The 20453-nt window shown below is 37.2% G+C and overlaps 1 protein-coding gene across 1 annotated transcript in view; it reads right to left on the bottom strand.

The window, feature by feature from the left end:
• The window catches only part of sema3c (sema domain, immunoglobulin domain (Ig), short basic domain, secreted, (semaphorin) 3C), a 60100-nt gene that overhangs the window by 28143 nt on the left and 11504 nt on the right, over nucleotides 1–20453 (bottom strand). Inside the window, exons 3-4 of the mRNA XM_056247490.1 lie at nucleotides 3192–3352; nucleotides 2148–2210 (exon numbers count right to left, since the gene is read on the bottom strand). Of these exons, the coding sequence (XP_056103465.1) occupies nucleotides 2148–2210; nucleotides 3192–3352 (224 nt within the window). The remainder of the gene's footprint in view (nucleotides 1–2147; nucleotides 2211–3191; nucleotides 3353–20453) is intronic.

Genomic DNA, 20453 nt, shown 5'->3' with positions numbered 1-20453 from the left:
ACACGCTGTTCTGAATGGCTGTGATTTTTGATTGACGTGTGGCGTCTCACAGTCGCGTCGCGTCTAGTGTGGACAGACACACTTGCTGTCGCTGGAATTTTATCGCGTCGCGTGTAGTTAGGACACGGTGTGAGACGCGCTCCAGTTCACGCCTCCGTGTCTTAATTATATTGTCTACTATATTTGCTTCTTATTCCTATTAATCCAGGCAATATGATGATGAAACATTGATTAAAATTAAGATACAATTTATACTAAACGAAATTCTGACCCATTCCAAATGTTTATGTAATATGTGATATATTGGGCATCTTATGATCCTTACTCATCTCATGCGGTTCCCTTTTCATATAGATCATCAACATAGATGAAATAAAAAAAAAATAGCATTATATTATTTAAACGTATAAACGTATGTTTTGTTTGAGTTTTTTAACTTATAGGCCTATTTAAGCGTCACCCCGCTCTGCTTTATTTACGCACATGCTCTGGTGTGTGGCCTATACATGCATGCAAAAATAATATGAAACACACAACCATGAATGTTGAAAATATTCCAAATCAATTATTTCCCTCCTAGTCAAAAATATTATAAATCATCTGCACGCACTTCATCAACTCGCCGGAGACACCAACTATCCCAGCTATTTTATCCCATGCCTCGTTCTTTTGCTGGTAAGAAACACCGTCATGTCATAAATGATAGGGTATGCGTGCGTTGAGATGCGGAATAGGCAATATAAAAATGCTGTCATTATAAAAGGTTTCTAGTTTCAAAGTATTGCTTGTTTTTAGTTTACATTTCATGTTGTGACACTTCTCTTCTCTCGCATATAATGCTGCTACGTCACAAAGCGTCAACAAGCTTCGCCTTTGTTTCCTTGTATGTGATTGGCTGAAGCCTTTTCTGTCGCCGCAAAAGTAAAAAAAAATCGACATCGAAGCGAAAAAAATAAAACTTGTTTTTTCGCTGCAGCACATTCGCGTTCGGTGTGGAAGCACTCATTACACAAACAGCTGATCAAAAAATAAAACTATCGCGCGAATTATTCGTGCGTCAAAATCGCGTACAGTGTGAAAGGACCTTAAACCCTATAACTGCCGGTGCAAAATAAAACAGACTCTTTATCATTGTTGTGAAATTGCTGTGCGGTACAGTAGCCTACTTTTATTATGGTTGCACTTAATAAGACTAAGAGAAAACTGTTATTTATTTCTATGTTCAATTTGTGGAAAGGAGTTCAGTTAGGAGGTCACACACTGAAAGAAGCAATCAGAAGCTCTGAAAGCTCATTTGTACAGTAAGGTCTGAAGAGACTCATGTGAAATCATACAGGAGAAAAGCCAGGCAGTAAAAACCTTTTACAGTGCTTGGATATTGTTTTCTTTCAATGCATTTGATAACTCATACTCGTAAGTAGACCTGAAATGACATGCATTAGAAGATTCTTATTTAAACATTTCAAAAATGCACCTGCAGACTATTTTTCCAGTCATGAATTTTGTCATTGAGGATTTCTGAAAAATTGTGCAAAAATCTCGTCTCGTTCTCGCGAACCCAATCTCGTGTCTCGTCTCGTCTCGTGAGATAAGTGTCTCGTTTTGCATCTGGCATTTATGGTAAGTGTGTTAAGTACAGTATTTTTTCTTTGGCCAGCTGAGAACATTAGTCCATTCCTACATTTGACTTTTTTCTAACACACGTAATTAATGACACATTGTGACCTCCCATCGCGCTACAGACAACATCTAGAGGCAGCTTTTACTCATGGGCACTGGGGCAAAAACCATCTGTTTCTGATCCAGCCATGACTGATAGAAATTGGAATAATACAACTTTATTTTAAATAAACCCATGCATCTGTTCCTGATCCAGCCATAACAGTTCAAATTCGAGGTCTAAACACTGATTTAGAATCAGCTCATGTTTGCTGCTCTTTTGATTGATTTGGGACAAGTTTAATTAATTGCTGTGATTGTAGGGAGAATAATGCTTGTGAAAACAGCTCACTGGATGATCACTTCACCAAGCAACAGACAAATAGGATTTGAATCAAGAATGCTGCTGCTGTGTGTGAATCTATCTGAGGCATAAAAAGGTGGCCAACCATAACACGCAAGGAGTTTAAAAGTGTCAATGTTCTTACTGTGGGGTCTTTGCCAGCCATCTGACACTCCTCAACCTTACTGGTGGATGCCGGCCAGAAGATCTGATAGAGAAAAAATAAGATTTTTTAATATTAATGAAAGAACTTTAGACATGACAGTGTAGTTTTTGACTGACAGATTTACGTTATAATGCACGTCTAATAGTACTACTAGACAAGTGTTATTGTTCATATTTAATCAATAGTTGCCATTTTGCAATTTAAATTGACATCAAACCTGGCATGACACATCTTGATGCATCACATTTGAACGTATGCGATTTGGGAGCTGTGGTGGAGGGTTTTCAGATCTTCAGCTAAAAAAAGTTTACACTACCATTCAAAGATTTGAGGTTCGTCAGTTTTCTTTTTAAAGAAATTAATGTTTATTCAGTAAGGATGCATTAAGTTGATCAAAAGTGACTTTTACAATGTTATAAAATTTCAATTTCAAATAAATGCAGTACTTTTGAACATCAAAGAATCCAGAAAAAAAGTCATAAAAATAATATATATGTATAGTTTCAGAAGACTTCAAACATAGAAAATGTGTCATACAAAATGCTTCTATGGCACATTTCCTAATTTTTGTGTGTGTCAACAACACTTCTTAGTCACCTTTCATTGTATAGACAAAAGCAGCCTGGGCACTCTTTTTTTTTGTTTCATGGAAAAAAGCAAGTTACTATAAATATCAAATTTAAAGCCTAGGAGTTATTTAGCAATCACAAGCTCTAAAAGAAAACAAAAATCATGCTGTATTGTTCTCAGGCTTAAGGCTTCTTACTGGCGAACTCATGTGATTCAGGGTGGAGTCCTGCAGCATAGACCCGCAGAATGCAATGAATCTGAAGTTTTGCCAGCCTTAGTTGGAAGAGGAAAGATACACTTCCATACTTTGTGCCAGTTGTGTTTAAGCTGTCTCTGTGTTTAAACAAACTACTTCTCTCCCATTTGTCAAATGAGAAAATGTGGTCACCATTGGTTTCAACAGCTGTAGAAGTGTTTCATGTTGATATAGAGGAGTGTCGACTGCTCTCTCACCTTCAGCGTGGTCTGGCTGATGTTATTAATGTCCATCGAGAGTACATGGTCCTTGCAGCCCACGTACATGCGGTCCTGATCCTCATCCATGAAAAGGATCCTGTAGTCCATGGCCTTCTCAGACAAAGTGTAGTGCTCAAAGGACGGGGTTTTCTGCAATTCTGTAATGCAAACACAAACATGTTCTTTTGCATTGGTGTGAGTGAGGTTGTGGTGTTTACTTGGACTGCTGACAATGACGAGGCTGCCGAACCCTGATCTTATTCAAAAACACACACACTCTCACATACTTCTACAGAGATGCAGGGCCCTTCACTATACCATCAACGTCTCTCTAATGAAGAGTGACCTCATGAATATTCATTGTTGTTTCTCATTAGTCATTCACTAATGTATAGAGAAACGGAGGCCACATTGATACCCTCCTCCTCGTCTTTATTCTTTTTTAACACTCTTCTAAAGCCACCCCTTCTTGTTTTTCTCTTCAATGTTCAGATAACTCCCTCCAGTTCCAATCAAAGTCACATTTATCTTCTCCACAGACATTTTCCTTTCATGTTTCTGCTTTTTATCCTAAAATAAAGAGAAGCCTATGAAGACAAAACCAGCGCAATTCCCACCTTCCTTAGTGGATCTCATGACTAATATCTCCATCCCCTGCTTCCTATTCAAACCAGCACATCCAAAGCAGGATTGGGCAAAATTAGGAATTTAAAAATGTGTAATAAAAACATTATTGAATATATTTAAAATATATATTAGGATATATACACCGATATGAACATTTTGGCCAATACCGATAATTTATTTATATTTGAAAGACGATAACCGATATATTGGCCAATAAATTTAAATCAAAATTTGTATATAATTTTGAGAGCCTGACCCCTTAACTGTACTTTACTTTTTTGAAGCGATTCCAATCATATTTCTACTAATTCAAATTATTTATCGGCATTAATATATTGGGCAAATTTTCTTATTGGGCCGATAAGGAAAACTAAAAAGAACATAACTAGCCGATAGCGATATGCTGGCCGATATATCGTGCATCCCTAAAATATGTACTTTAATATATGAATCTCAAATTATTAAACATTTCTCATAGTTCAGTACTGTCAAAACAGCAATCAAATTCATATTAATTTTGCCTTTTGACATTAAAATTGTGATAAATATTAAAAAGCAAAATTTGCATCTATTGTGTGTGTGTGTGTGTGTGTGTGTGTGTGTGTATATATATATATATATATATATATATATATATATATATATATATATACACGCATACACTAGTTCTATTGGTGGTATTTCATAGATCGATTTTATATTATTTACTTTTTTTTTTATTCCATTTTATGGTCATTTTGAAATTCACATGTTTCTACTTAAAATTCTGTTTACAATTTTACATTTCAAATTCAATTTAAATTCAGGAATTTAAAAGACATTTCCGATTATAAAGCGACCAGCACACAAGACGAAGTGAAGATTGTCACCCCAGGCTCTCTGAAGAGCATTGACAGTAGACAGCATGTCTCACCAGACTATTATGGGATTATATTAGTTGAGAGGGCCTTGTCAAACCCGTCATTCTAACGTGGGTTTAATAAAGAGGAGGTGCGGACGGCAACAGATTACATCAACCAGGCTTCAAAGCACCACGGATAGCATCTCAGTAAGATAAGAGTGGCATTATTACTGCTCAAAGTGCTCATCAGGGCGAGACTGCAACGTGCTGCGAGCATGAGAACTAGACAGGAACGAAGATGTGACATTGCAGAAGAAACATTGGAGGAAGCAGATGTGAGGAAATAAGTATTAAATAAAATGCCTCGAAAGAGGGAGCGAAAGAGAGAAATCCCACTTCTGGTTAGGTTTCAGGAGACTAATTAGAAACATGCAGCTTCTGTAAACTCAGACAGGAATCATAAAGTCCCATTTCGCCCTATTCAGCAGACTAAAGATTTTCAGAAAGATTTTCCTTTCAGAAAATTTCGTTGGTGGGTGAGCCTTTAATTTCAGTTTATTTCAGCTTCTGTTTTAGGTTTGTTAGAACATAAAAATGCTGTGTTGCTCATAACTTATTCTTTCTTTTGTAGCTGGTGTGCTGCACAAAAATATTTCCCAGATGTTAAATTCTAAAGGCCCGTTCACACCAAGGTTATAATAAACATAATTATAACTATATTAGCATCCACACCAACATAAGTGCTGTCAATGTTTTTATCGTTTCAGCTGGGGGGGAGGGGGGGAATCCCAACGATATCTTTTCTTTGACTCTTTGCATTTTTGAAACATTATGTTAATTATAACCGTTCTTGGCAAAAGTCACCACTTCCAGGGTGTTCTGGGGGATGTTAACACACACACACACACACACACACACACACACACACACACACACACACACACACACACACACACACACACACACACTACCGTTTAAAACTTTTGGGTCTGCTTTAATGTTTTACTGATTTTTTTACTGATTTAAGGCTTCATTTATTTCATAAAAATACAGTAAAAACTGTATTATTTTAAAATATTATTACAATGTAAAATAACAATTTTATTTTTAAATATATTATAAAATATAATTTATTCCTGTGATCAAAGCTGAATTTTCAGCATCGTGACTCCACTCTTCAGTGTCACATGATCATTCAAAAATCATTCTAATATGCTGATTTGCTGCTCAAGAAACATTTATTATTATTAATGTCAATAGTATTGCGGAATGTATTGATGATTGATGAGCGATTTGATGAATAGGAAGTTGAAAAAAAACAGCATTTATTTGAAATGGAAATCATTTGTAACATTAGAAGAAATGTCGTTTACTGTCAATTTTGACCAATTTAACGTGTCTTTGTCGAATGAACGTTTTAATTTCTTCTTCTTTTTAAAATCTTACTAACCGCAAATTTTTGAACGGTAGTGTAAATAAAGGTTTAGTTCAGGTTTAGGTTTGAGTGCTTTAGGTTAAGCAATGATTAACCTCAAACTGTTTATTGTTGAATCTGACTTTCATATATTCTATCTTTCTAAAAGGATTTCTAATATGGTGAAGTAAAAGACAGCACAGTGGGAAACGTTCACAAGACCTTCCCACCCCATGGATAAACAGACACATGTTCCCCCTCTCGGGAGGATTGTGTGGTGTTTTGTGTCCGCCTCTCCTGACCCCTGAGCTCTGAAAACATGAATCATTCTTAGAGCTATGGACACATGTCTAAGTCAACATTCCCCACTGACAGGTGCTACCACACCTGCTCATAATGCGATTAAGAACAATGCTGTAGTTTATTTCATATTTGGGTTTACGGAAGAAAATACAACAGACCGATGATCTAATTTACTCGAAATGTAAAATAATATTTTACTTAAGGCCAAAGGTCACTTAGCACATTTTTCAGTTAGGGCAGACAGAGGGTACATCCCAATCCACATACTTATACTATGCACTACAATGCACTTCAGATGGGAAAGTTTATACTTTTGAGTGTGTAGTAAGACTAATATATAGAAGAATTGCCTGTTCTAGTCTGATGTAAATTTGGATGCAACAAGAGATTTGTTTGAAAAGCATTTTTGGCTAACCAATTAGCCAACTAACCAAGTACAAATGCACAATTTGTTTTAACTAACAAGCTGAATTATGCTTTTATTTGAAACGCATTGTATTATTTTTTCGTTAAAGCCCATTTTTCTAGGCAGATTCACTCCAGGTAGCCTGAGTTACAGTAGTTGGATGGCACTTACGCAATGCAGTTTTCAAATTGTGCCAGGCCAGTTGGATTAGGATCAAGGTTTTGACTGCGTCAATGCAACATTCATCTAATTGTTAGCCACTGCAGTGTTAATTTGGCCCGGTGTTTTGGATCATGAACTTTCTGGAAAGCATGAGGGTGCACATCACAGAGAAACACTGACTGATTGTTTGCACCATTCAGTCTCAAAATGAGACTTTATTAAGATCTGAATGCGTTTGAAAAGGCCGTGTGTTTATATGCCATGTGATATTGCAGTATGGCAAATAGGATTACAAAATCAATCACAAATACAAAAATTTAAGATGTTAAATAGACAAATCCAGTTTAAAATGTTCTTAGAAATGTCAGCGATTTTCTGTAGGTGGCAACAAGTATCTGCCATTATGAATGAGTCATTGAATCATTCAATCAAACATTTTGTTCCAAAGCACTGATTCATTCAGGTGCAGTCACATTTACCATTGCTTATTGACATTTTGTGGGTAAAAGAGTTTCACTTGAAGGTGAAAAATTTCCCCACGTAAATTTAACTCATGTTCAGTTTGGTGACGTGAATTTGCTGCGCTCAACTGAAAAGCTGCTTGGTTTGAAAGTGACTTTTGTGTGAGCTGTGCTTCATACATCATTATGCTATTGTCAATGATAGTAGACATTGAAATATGGCTGAAATTTTGCATTGAAAATCAAATGAAAATCAAACTCGCTATCCTAAAACTCGCAATGTTCTAAAACTTGCAATCAAACTTAAACTGTCACTGTTTCACTCTTGTGTTTAGCTTTGGAAAGTCTGATTCATTCTAGTGATCTGTTTTGGTTTTTTTTGGATTATGTCAATGAAAGTCCTATTGGAAATTCTTCACCGTTTTATTTCATATCGAAGTATTTAAATGCTGCTGTTTGCTTTCATTTCTGTTTTGAGAAGCATCACTGTTGTTTAACTACTATGAGTGAGCAGCATTCAACACTGATTAAGCTTTTTTATGTTTTTGAATAAATGAATAGGTCAAGACTCCAGCATCATGTCACTGATCCATCTACAAACAGCTCAAGCTAATGTCTGGAGACACCATTCATCAGTGAATGGGAATTACAAACCACATACGCATTTCTGTAAAGGTAACCCACAATTGAATTCATGTTATTAATTTAAAAAACATCATTCAGTCCAATCATGACTAGTGTCAAGAGAATATTGATAAGGGGCCTGACCTCAGTTTGCATAAAAGATGAAGAAGGCATAGTTATGCTACATCATGGAAAGTTGGCAGACACCAGCCTAGCAAACCGCTATACACTTCAGAGAGACTCTGAGTTTAAATGCTTCCAGCAATCAAACTCACTGTCAGCAGTCAAAAGCAGCACACATGATGAATATGAATTAACATCAAGCAAATCAAAACCATATTCCATAACTTAAAGGCCAATATGTAACTTTAAACCCCAGGCTAAATCACGTCAAGAAAGCTTTTGATAATAAATACATTTTTGTTTGTGAACATACAGTATTAATCATGGGCTTGACCACATTCCTGCATGGTTAAATCAGGAAGATCAACCCAGAGATGTTCATCACACGTCCTGGTAGGATTGGTCCTAGAGGAGACAGTGTGGGTGTTGCTCTGTTGATACTGTTGACCATGTCATGGGCTGTGTTGTTGGCTCAGGCCATCCTTAAAAATATTCTTGTTTGCCGTAACCCGACCGACCCTGTCAAATTAGGACCGACCCAATTATTATTATTTTTTCCCTTTTAGTCCGACCGACTTGCCGGTTGTAAACTTGCATTAAGACCGACCGATTTTTTTTTTACTCTTCAAACAACTAATACAAATGCAATAAAATAATATACATTTATTATAGTAAGTATTGTGAATATAAATTGCGTAGGCTACGTTCTTTCTTTTAAATAAAAACCCGTGGCGTCATCTATTATGATTATGTTTACACCATTGGTTTACGCATGTCACACTATGGCCTGTGCGTTCGCTTCGTTTCATTCACTGTCAATGGTTCGCGCTCGGTGATGATGGCTGCGGCGCGGCTGCTTGTGAAATACGTCTGTATGAGCCTACATTTAGTCGCTCATTATTCGAAATTCTTAATGGTCAAATAGGGAATCGATGTTAACGGCCTTTTCTCGGAGCGCGTCCAGCTCGTCATGACATGCCCACCGCGAACGCGCGTCACACAGCAACTGCAGGCTCTGACAAACAAACACACATAAGTGTGGGAAGCCAAACACACCGAAAGGGGGACGAAACGGCGCGGTGTGTTACAGAGTTCGCGCTGCGCTGACTTGTAATCTGCGTGGCTCAATGGACCGAGACGCGCGAGCGCGACAGACTCGACAGCGCAGGAGAAGTGTTTGCTTGCGCCAGCCAATGGTCAGAGCGGCGGGAACTAATCTCACCAGCGCCGCGCTGACCAATAAAACAGCACATCCCATACCGAAATGTACTAAATTGCACAAAAGAAAATCGACCATTCCATAATATGTCAGGACTACTTAATCGGCCTATAGTTTCCTACAATGCGCCTAGCTATTTGACCACACTGATTTCCGTTAATAATAGCAGATGTTTATGGGTCAAATCTCTCACTCTCTCCCTGCAACTTTTTGTTACCCTCCTTTCCTGCCCCTAGACCAGAAAGGGGGCTTGTAACAGTATGGGTCAAATGTAAACGAATGGTGCCAAACGCACTGTTTTATTGGTCGGCGCGGCGCTGGTGAGATTAGTCATTTTAATTTATTTGTTTCCCTCTGAAAATCCACTTTCATTGAAATCTAGTGGCTCCTTTTTTTTTTTTTTTTATTCTGTCTATTTTTTTCCAAATTAATGCAGCTGGAATTAATGCAATAAATATGTTTTTTTTTTTTTACAAAGATTTCAAATTGTTTGTGGTCTATAACCTGTATCAGAATGAGGTTCGCAATGGTGCGCCCGAAGGCATGGGGGTTGAAGACCCAGTCAGTGACGTCACGATATGCAAATTTGTTTAAATTCATACCGACCTAATCACCATGACCAAAATTATCCTTTTTTTTTTACATTGAATCTTGAAAAAAAAAAATATAGACCTACCTACCGACCCTTTTTTTTTTTTTTTTTGCTGTTACTGCAAACCAAAATATTTTTAAGGATGGCCTCAGCGGGGTGCTCTTTACACTGCCGATGGTGGGGTTTTCTGGACGGGTTGTATTGCGGAGAAGTGCTGGGAACGTTTTCCTCGCAGGTGTTATGTATAGGCCTCTTCCTGAGCTCCTCAGTGGAGTGATATTTGATATATGTGGTTAAAAAGCACTTATGAGCTTGTGTAGTCAAATGAGACGGTTGATTCTCATTATTATACTACAGTTTGAGTGTCTTTAAATCATCTGTGAAAGGAACAGAGCTGAAAACAAGTAGCAATAAGAACTCAAGAAGTTGTGCGTAGCAGGGGTTTTCAAAGTTGGGGCTTGAGGATCTGCAAAACATTTAGAGAATTTTCTATTTATTTTATTATTATTTACAAAATCTATTTTTAGGGTTATTAAATTGAAATATTAATTTTATATTTTATATTTTAATAATAATCATTTTAAACAAACTCATTTTTAAACATACCAAATTTGATACTGCTGTATTACATTCTCATATAGTGAGTTTTTTTGTTTTGTTATCTGGGGATAATTTTATTCCAATAACAGCCCTGTTTATTTATTTTATTTTATTTTTTATTTTAGTAAGGCATAAAATCCAAATTTGCTAGTAGTGTATTGCTGATAAAGCTGATTTTGAACAGTATTTATTGCAAAAACTGTGATGTGAATGAGTTCAAATTGATGTTTATACATGTGTTTTTTTCACTTATAGTGGGTAGAATATTTTTACATATTGGGTAATATTTTAATAATTTGCTTTGGCTTCAGTACAATGAGAATTTGCAAAAATGTGTTTTTATAATGACACTCTTTATAATCTCTCACAATAGGTCTTCTGTATACATAAAAATACACTACCTTTGGGTTCAGGATTTTTTTTTTTTTTGAAAGAAAGAAATTAATACTTGTATTCAGCAAAGGATGCGTTAAACTGATGAAAAATGACAGTAAAGACATTTATAATGTATTTTTTTTTATAATTGATCAAGTAGCTGCCTTTCTATTTTAAGAAAGGGGTCCTTACCACAAAGAGATTTAAGGGTCTTTGGCATCAAAACGTTTAACAGCCTCTCATCTATAGAGCTTAATTTATAGTGAACCCAGAACAGTAACCCATAAAGAAGGTTATTCCATTAACAATGTGAACAAGATAATCTTTTTCAGATCTTTAACATGAGCAAGCTTTGAGCAGCCATCCAAGTGATGAACTAAGAACTTCGACCATGCTAACTGGCTATAGATAAGTTTCCTCTTCCCATTCCACTCACAACCTTTTTGTTTTCATTTACACAGAGCAGTCGAGCAGAACTGGAACAAGGCCCTTTTGTGCTAAGAAACTTCTTAAACATCCATTATTAAACAGCACAGAGAGGGTTACGGGTCTCGATCTTCTCAGAGGAGACCACCAAGACATGCAAGACCGCATGTTTGATCATAAAAAAGAGAAGCTTCCAGAGAAATCCATACTTGCATGTATGTGGCACAAGGTTACGAGATTAGAGAAACGCTGGTAGGTTTAAGAGTTTAATTAGTACACGGATTCACCTTGACATGGATCAAATAATCCATATTTTTCGCTACGCTTCCAGCCTGGTGTTGTCAATACTGGCTTCGCTCTGTTCATATTAGCTTTGTGAAGCTGCTCTACTACAATGATAAAAATTGACAGATGCTTAAGCTGAGATCAAATTAAGTAAATAAATTAATCTTGGGTCTTCTATTCCAATTAATGTAGCTTGGCCTGAGTCAAAATCAGCGAAATCGACTGAACAACTCAAACCCATTGGGGAAATATTTCACCATCACACGAAATTCCAGATTGCGTAGAAATGACTAGATTTCACTTGTGAAAAATACAGTACAACAGTAGTTTTTTTTAGCCTGTTTTATCACCTGCCAGGTAAAACTCATAAGTCTGAGCTCTTAGAATATTAGCCCATCTCTTCTCAACTCAAGATTGTGCGGCTCATTCCATATCACAAATATGTGGAACAAAGTTTAAAACAACAACAAACCTTTAAATGCAAGTATAAATATGAGTAAACCTTAAGCTATGCTCATCTGCTCAATGCATTAAATATAAAAGTATTCTAAGACTATTCTGATTATTGGCCTGATCAGAGTATATCATCAGGTTCTTAGAATTGGCAAACAGAATACTATCATTCGGTTAGCCTTACAAGGAGCATGCTTGCTCTTGGCAAAATATCAGCTTAGCTCTTTTACAAGAGAAGCTGGATTGATTTTAAAGTCATGATGCCAAACGTCTGGTGTAGGTTGCCCACTCATGTCACTGAAGCGCTGCATTCTCCCCTGTCTCGGCTGCCAATGCTTTAACCAAAGGCTGAAATTAGCGACAGATACAAAACCAGCCTCGTGTCAGATTAGAATCACTACAACTGATTTCAGAACTGAGCTTTGCCATGTAATTTGAAGGTAAAACAACGATCAGTCAGACTGGAAGCCATATTTAACCAGTATGCTGTATGCTTAGAAATCCAATTGAATAACCTTAATTTATGTATTCATTTTTATTGTGTGTGTGTGTGTATATACATATATATATATATATATATATATATATATATATATATATATATATATATATATAGAGAGAGAGAGAGAGAGAGAGAGAGAGAGAGAGAGAGAGAGAGAGAGAGAGAGAGATATTTTAAATACTGTCTTTAATGTTGTTTCAGCAATCATTTGGAGATTCAGTGTGAAAATATATTTTAGTTAAATTTTGTAACATTTTTTGTGAAAATGTATTTTAATGTTAGGTGCAATTAATTACAGAAATCTTTGTGATTCATTTGGTTATTTTGTTTCATCGCTCGACAGCCCTAATATACATTTATTTAATTTATATAATTTATTTGTCTTATTACTCATAAATATTAGAGTAATTAGTAAGAATACAATGCCATGTAAACATCTGAATGCAACTACGTTCACAAATGAATTTAAAGTCGGCATGAAACGGAAGTTTGCGATAGTCTATTATAGTTTGCGATAGTCTAGTATAATTGAGTAAAATGCTTCTCGAACAAGGACAAAATGTAAAGAGGGGACTTGATTTTGTCAGTGGGGAATTAATTATCATTGGATGGTTGAGGTTTACTATTGCTGTGATGTCATGTGATTGACAGGTCGTGCCGCCCTCACGCAAGTAAATGTCACTGCAAGAGGGGAAGTTATTTTGATTAAAGATTACAAGGACACATGAATAAATAAAAAAAACGATTTGCACAGATAAATCATTTATAATAAATAATCCTATAAAAAAAAAACAAGAATTGTCCATTTTGATTTCATGGTAACTTGTGTACATAGCCCTAAGTAGTGCAGTTTAAGATAACTTAGACATCTCAGATTGGATTGACTTTGATTCACAGAAATCTGCACGTGGAAACATAGTAAATATAGTCACTCTAGTCATGTCAAAGAATTATCAAGACTATAACACGACCAACACCATGTGAACAAACGATTGCATGGACCTGCTGAGAGTCACTAATTGCAGTTTAGCACTCGAGCCAAAGTTTTCCAGGCTCCATTAACTTTGCTTTACTGGCTTAAGCTCCAATTACAGCCGCAGCTTTTGTTAACTTCCTCCTCGATGCCTGAACACCAAAAGCTTGCGTGCATAAATTAACTGTATTCAAATATATCGGCCATTTCCCATTCATTCAGAACGCTACTGGTGCCAGTGTTGCTCGGGGAAACAAGGTAGGGGAGTACCCAAAACTCATGTTCTTCATGGAGATGGAGTGCCCCAGCCTTCAAGACATGACTTTAAACCCCTTTCAAAAGCCACCGCTGTTTAGACAATAGCATGGTTCTTTGGTTTGGTTCTGCATGGTTACACTCACATAATGTGATGTGTAAGTGATTTCACACATACTCTTAGAGCTCAAAGCCTCTGTCTAGGCAACCGTACACGTCATCCTCATTAAAGCGTACAATATATTTGGTTCAGTCATTTGATCTATCATGCTGTAAGATGGAAACATGGAGGATGCCAAGTGATTGGTGCTTGCTAGGGCACCATTACTGTTGATCATGATTAGGGTCTTAGGGTCTTAAAGTCTTAAACTTAAAATCGGCATTAAATGTAAGTTGTGATAAACTTTTATTGTCTTTTGGGATGTATATGAGTGAAAGAGCTTCACAAAGCAAGAAAAAAATGTGGGCGGGATTTGATTTTGTGCATCAGGAATTGATTGGATGGTATGGTTGTGGTTTGCTATTGATCGATTCCCGTGATTGACAGATTGCCCCGCCCTCACGCCAATAAACGCATCATCAGAGAAGAGAAGTGATGTCACTGCATGGGGGGTATTTTGAATAAAAATTACAAGGGCACATGAATTAAAAAAAAATATATATTATGTGCACGGATAAATCATTTATAATAAATACCACAATATTCTATTTGAAAAATAAAAATTCCATTTGGATTTCATGGTGACTAAGTAAGTATTACACTGTAAGGCACTGTAAGAAACTACTGATTTAGTGTGATCAGGTGAACACAGGAAGCAGGTTGGGATGCGCTCGATGTGTTACGACCACACAGACTGCAGGGTAACATGCGACAGAGTCGTCAGACAGTCTGTCCTCTTGACATTACCCACATTCCTCTGGCCTCTAGAATGCACACATACACAAATACACAAGCACTCTCATTCAATAAGCATTTATAAATACTGGCACATGCAGGGGAAGAGGACCTGTATACATTGCATTGCACACTGACAGCACTGTTAGCAAATGACTGCATCAATTAGCAAATGGGCTGCCATTTTGCCCCTAAATCCTTCAACACATCTGTCCTCTGGGGTAACCAGTCAGAGAAGAACTGTTTCTGCCACACTATTTCAAGATACAATGGTTCTCTTGTACATGGTACAAGAAAAACAGGACTAGTTATATGGTTGCGTACCAATTTGCATACTCATACAGTGCATAAAATAGTAATAAAGTTGTTGATGATAACAGCTCCCATTTGTGGGATACTTTTTGCAAGTGTTGGCATCTAGCTAAATTCAGTTTCTTAAAATTATATAATATATAAATAATAGTAAAACTTTATTTACTTTATAAAAAATATATTTATATATCACCTTTAAAGCAAGCTTCTAATAATATAAAGCAAATGTATGCATATCAAAGTAATAAAAAAGTCAAACAAAAGGGTTCCTGAAAAGTTATAAAAATACTTTGGGCCCTATCTTGCACTCGGCGCAAATGACTTTGTACACTGACGCATGTATCATTCCTATTTTGCACCCGCGCAAAGCGGACTTTTCCCTCCACAGACGCACGTCGGTTAACTAAGAAATACACTTGCGCTCCCCGGGGCGGTTCAGCGCAAAGAGGAGGCGTGTTCCGGCGCAAACTTTCCCCCATGCTATTTTGCTGTTCTATAAAACAATTGCGCCACTGACCAGAAAAAAACTAGTCTCAGTGGCGCGTTGCGCGTTGTTCATAATGCTATTTTAAGGGCGCATGCTTGGCCATAATCAATGTAGCGTGTGCACAACGCGCATACACGTTGATTCTCTCATCTAAGCAGCAGTTTTCATTTTTGCAAATCAATCATACATTATTACGATAGATAGATAGATAGATAGATAGATAGATAGATAGATAGATAGATAGATAGATAGATAGATAGATAGATAGATAGATAGATAGATAGATAGATAGACAATTTATTATAAAAGCATACATGTAGCTTACACATTTACCCAAATTATCATACGCCTGTTTAACAGAAGTTAATTTGGGTGGGTTTCTCCATCCCCAATGTCACTTCCCTGTGTTTTACGGCCCTGACGAGAACGTTGCTCTCCTCGGCTGTGAACCGCTCCTGGCGCGCGCCTGGCAAATCCGCCGTTATAATAGGAATCCGCTTTAGAACAAGCGCGCCTGCTCTTAAAGGGAATGTGAGATGACGCTCTGATTGGTTTATTTCACGTTACGCCCAAACCACACCTATGAATAATGAAGCTACTTCAGACCAACCCCTTTTAGATTTGCGCCAGGCGCAAGAGGCATTTATCCCGCCGGGAAAATAGCAACAGCGCCGGGATCCGCTCACAAAGTTACTTGCGCTTTACGCTTTGACACTTGCGTTTCAGATCGTTAAAATAGGGCCCTTTATCTTTGCAACATTTATGTTATAATATTATTATATTATATTATATCGTATTAGGAAATACAAATAATAATATATATAATAATGTATAAAGTATAATACTTTTAGTAGTAGTACTCTTTGTCCATTTCTGCAGCATCAACAATAAAATACACACTGACATATCACAATACATCATGAACATAAAAGAACCACAAAAACCGGGTATTTGTTGGACATGCATTGTACCGACATGTCAAGTGAACCATCACAAACTCTTCTTCTGTTGGACAATGGATTGTGGGCATTATTAATCATAATTGATTAATTGATACACTTCATAATTGGGTTCAAATTTTCAACCTGCTGTGATTTGGGATGTTCTAATTCTTGCATGCTATTAGGATGGATAGTAACTAAATAGGCAAAGTGAAATTAAAGGCTGTGATTGTCATCATCATGCTATTTATAAAAATGAATGCTTAAGCTTCACAAATGAAACTGTTGAGGTCAACCGAGAGCGAAGCATGTAATACAAAAAGCCTGCAAAGAAAAGAAGTGCTTCCTGTTTAAATACGATTAGAAGTGATTGGGCTTTCATTCACATTTATTTGTAATACATTTTACAGTTCTGTCAGATTCCACAACAGATAGCATAATATTAGCACTGAGTTCAGATGGGGTAGCTCTCTTGACAGCATTGAAGTTTATCAGCAGTCTCAGATCCTTCGTATCTCTCTGCGTCAGGTCGGGCTCAGTTACAGTGCTGTATTTCTCTGGCTCCACACAGGGTTTCCCATAGGAGCTGTAACTTTACACGTTAACCTACCCATCATACTAACGACTGCTTTGCCCTAATTAGCACATGGGCACATCTTCACCTGTCACCGTTCCCCCTGGGCCCCCCTGTGACCTTTCACCTTAACACGAGGCACCCCTCCCTTATACATAAACATGCACACACAGTGTTGCATGCCGATTTACTTAAAGGTGCAGTGTGTGACTTTTAGCGACATATAGCGGTTCGGTTGCGAGTTTACACTAAGGGCTCAGCCCACCGCTCACCCCTCCCTTTCGAAGAAGCTACGGTGGCTAAAACGGGACAAACATCGTCGTCTGAGACAGCAGAGAATAGCCAGCGTAAACCAAGTTTCTGTACCACAGTCCATTATAAACCACATCATGGATAAAGTTTCAGGTGAGGATCAAGGGTCGTAATATATAATATAATAATAGTAATCAGCTAATTGTCTCACAAATGTAACCAGCACATTCTCCCCACATAGCAAACCCATAATACAGCGAGGGAGAAAAACCACATGAAACTATGCAACTATATATTTTTTCTAACAGGGTAGTAAAGGTTTAGCTGGCTAATATGAGCTGTTACTGTGGCTGAGCTGGTTAATGCGTAAACCTTGTTTAAACTCGACGCATCCGCATGAGCCCAAAGGTGCGCGCGGCAAAAATGACATGATTGTAACAGCGCGCGCGCCTCCGCATCCCCTAGACACCACTTACTACACACAATAGGCTTTTTTTCTCTGATTTTGGAGACTCGATCGACTTAAAATGCTTCCAAGATCGACGGGTTGGTGATTCCTGTAACTGTTTTACGGTCAATGACAAGAGTAGCCTACTAATCAGCTGTCTCACAAACTTAACCAGCACATTTATCCCCACATAGCAAAGCCATAACACAGCGAGGGAGAAGAATTAAGTTACATGAAACAATCCAACTACATATTTACACCACTGACAAGGGAAAAGTCACTACTCACGGTGTTTATGGCTAGCTTCTTCTAGCTTCCTGCGGCTTCTCTTTCAATGTAGTGACGAAACGCGCTCTGTAGCGCTGTGTGTTCGCTGTCGGCTACGGTAGAAACATGACGTCACAATATGGCGACCTTCATAGAAGGGGATTCCCGCGCCTATGTAGATATAAATGCCTCATTCTAAGGTAATAAAAACATTACGGTTTATTAAGTAAGTTCTTTATACACCACTGAACACATAGTTATGGATGTCATATTGCATTTCTGTTAATAGATACTCAAAAATGTTACACATTGCACCTTTAAAACAGTGACAATGGAAAGTCTGGGGTGAATCCCTAAAAAGTCATATTCAACCCATAACCCTACCCCACCTTTTTTTTTTTTTTTTTTGCATTATTTTCATGTCAATTAAGGACATTTTATACTATGTAGTTTAAGATGTATCGTGTCTTGTTGTACAGTCACATCTTGTGTAACAATGCAGAATCAAAATCGTTAAAAGCCAAAGAAAAATAAATATAGTGTAACTTTGTAGGTATACAGATGAACACAGACATGAAGACTAGAAGAAGTCTCATTTTGAAAGTGAAATTCACATTTGAGCACAGGAAGGACCTGTCGACTCCATTACGCCAATGTTTCCTTCGTTTTTCTTTTCAACCAACCTCTTTCCTCTTACAATTTAGAGTTTTGGCCTCTCAGCTGGAAAAGCTGTAAGAATCTTCTAACCATAGACCATATTTGGCTTTAAACCTTCTCTCCAAAGCCATAGGCATGCACGGTTTGAGCAAACAGATAGCATAAAAGGCTTAAAGGAAGTCTTGGAGGGTGAAACATGGAACAACGCTTGAATTCATTAGCATAAATCAATAGGGCAGAACATGCATGTCAACGCCAACATTATGACGGGCTGTTCTCGGTATTGATGGACATGGATTGATCATGATATCTCCATGCAAACAGAGTAAACCAGCGGGATTTAGCAAGGTTAGAAAGGTGAGCGACAGACCTTCAGGCAGAGATGGAGGTGAAATGGGGGCGAGAAAGAGGACAGAGATTGTCTGCCTTGAGCACTGCAGTCCAAGCTCTAACTCGATCAGTACAGTTACTCTAGACATAGCCTGCAGATAAACACATTTGTTGGCCTTAATATGCCACTGCTGACAGCTTCAACAAACCATGTTTTGTACAGAATGGAATTCCCCCAAACATTTTGCACTGTGTTTGTGTGTGTTTATGTTCATTGCTTAATATTTTACATGTGTTCAGTGTTCATAACTATTGTCCTTAGCCAAAAAAATCAGTGTTACGACTACAAAGAACTATTTGCACTATTCAGATCTCAACTTGAAAAAGACTGACGCTCCATGTAGTTTAGCGGACCTAACTTTAACTCTAACCTAACTACGACCTCTTAACCTCACACTCAACATAGAGGCTAGTTGCAGGCAATGATCTTTCACCCAGCATTGATATATAGTGCTGTTTGCTCAGGCAAGCATCAGTGTTACTATTTCTCATACTTGGTGATAAGTATTTTTCAAAACCCCACCTATAATGATAACTATATTAGCATCCACACCAGCGGACGATATCGTTCTGTTTATTTTAAGTGTTGTCTGCCACTTTAAATGCTCGCTTTCGTTACAGCAGGATGGATTCTGATTGGTCAATGTTTTTATCGTTCATTAGCTGGAAGGGAAAAAAAACGCTCTGAAAGTAATTCCAACAATATAGTTTCTCTGTGATGTTATAGTTAAATTTATTGTTATTGTCCTTAGTGTGAACAAGCCTTATTTCTAAGTATGGTATTAGACTGTATGTAACTTGCCTAGCGATTATACCTTACGATTCTGAAAGGTGGGTTTTGTTTGTGTATAGCTTTGTTTTTTGTTTTTGTTGCGCTTTGTTTTGTGCTTTGCTTTTGTTTGTTTTTGTTTGTTTTTTACTGTTTTGTTTTTGTTGCTTGTATTTTGTTTTTGTTGCACTTTGTTTTTTTTTCTGCTTGAGTGTTTTGTTTTTGTTGCATGTATTGTTTTGTATTTTTTTTAGTTTGTTTTGTTTCTGATTCGGAGTGTTTTGTTTTATTTTTTGTTGCATATATTGTTTTTTTATGGTTTTGTTTGTTTTGTTTTGTTTTGTTTTGTTTTATTCAACTTAAGCAATCGTCTAGAAGAAAACTAGAAACCACCCAGCAACATCCTAGTGACTATCCAGAAAACCGTTGCAAGCACCTAGCAATGAGCTTACAACTACTGAGAACAAAGCTCATATTTTCTTCAGAAAATGTAAAACATTTTTTTTACTTTTTAATATCAGGTCAGTTGTCTCAAAACCCCATTTCAGTCAAACTAAAGTATAAACTTTCTGTCTTTTGAATGGATTGATCATCACTCTTCTGGGCTTCAGCCACAGTTCTGAAGT

This window comes from Rhinichthys klamathensis, unplaced genomic scaffold (genome assembly GCF_029890125.1).
Source record: "Rhinichthys klamathensis goyatoka isolate OS25496 unplaced genomic scaffold, OSU_Roscu_1.1 h1tg000048l_1, whole genome shotgun sequence".
NCBI classification, from domain to species: domain Eukaryota; kingdom Metazoa; phylum Chordata; class Actinopteri; order Cypriniformes; family Leuciscidae; genus Rhinichthys; species Rhinichthys klamathensis.
The sequence above is the reverse complement of the archived record's forward strand: the minus strand, read 5'-3'. Positions and strand labels throughout refer to the sequence as shown.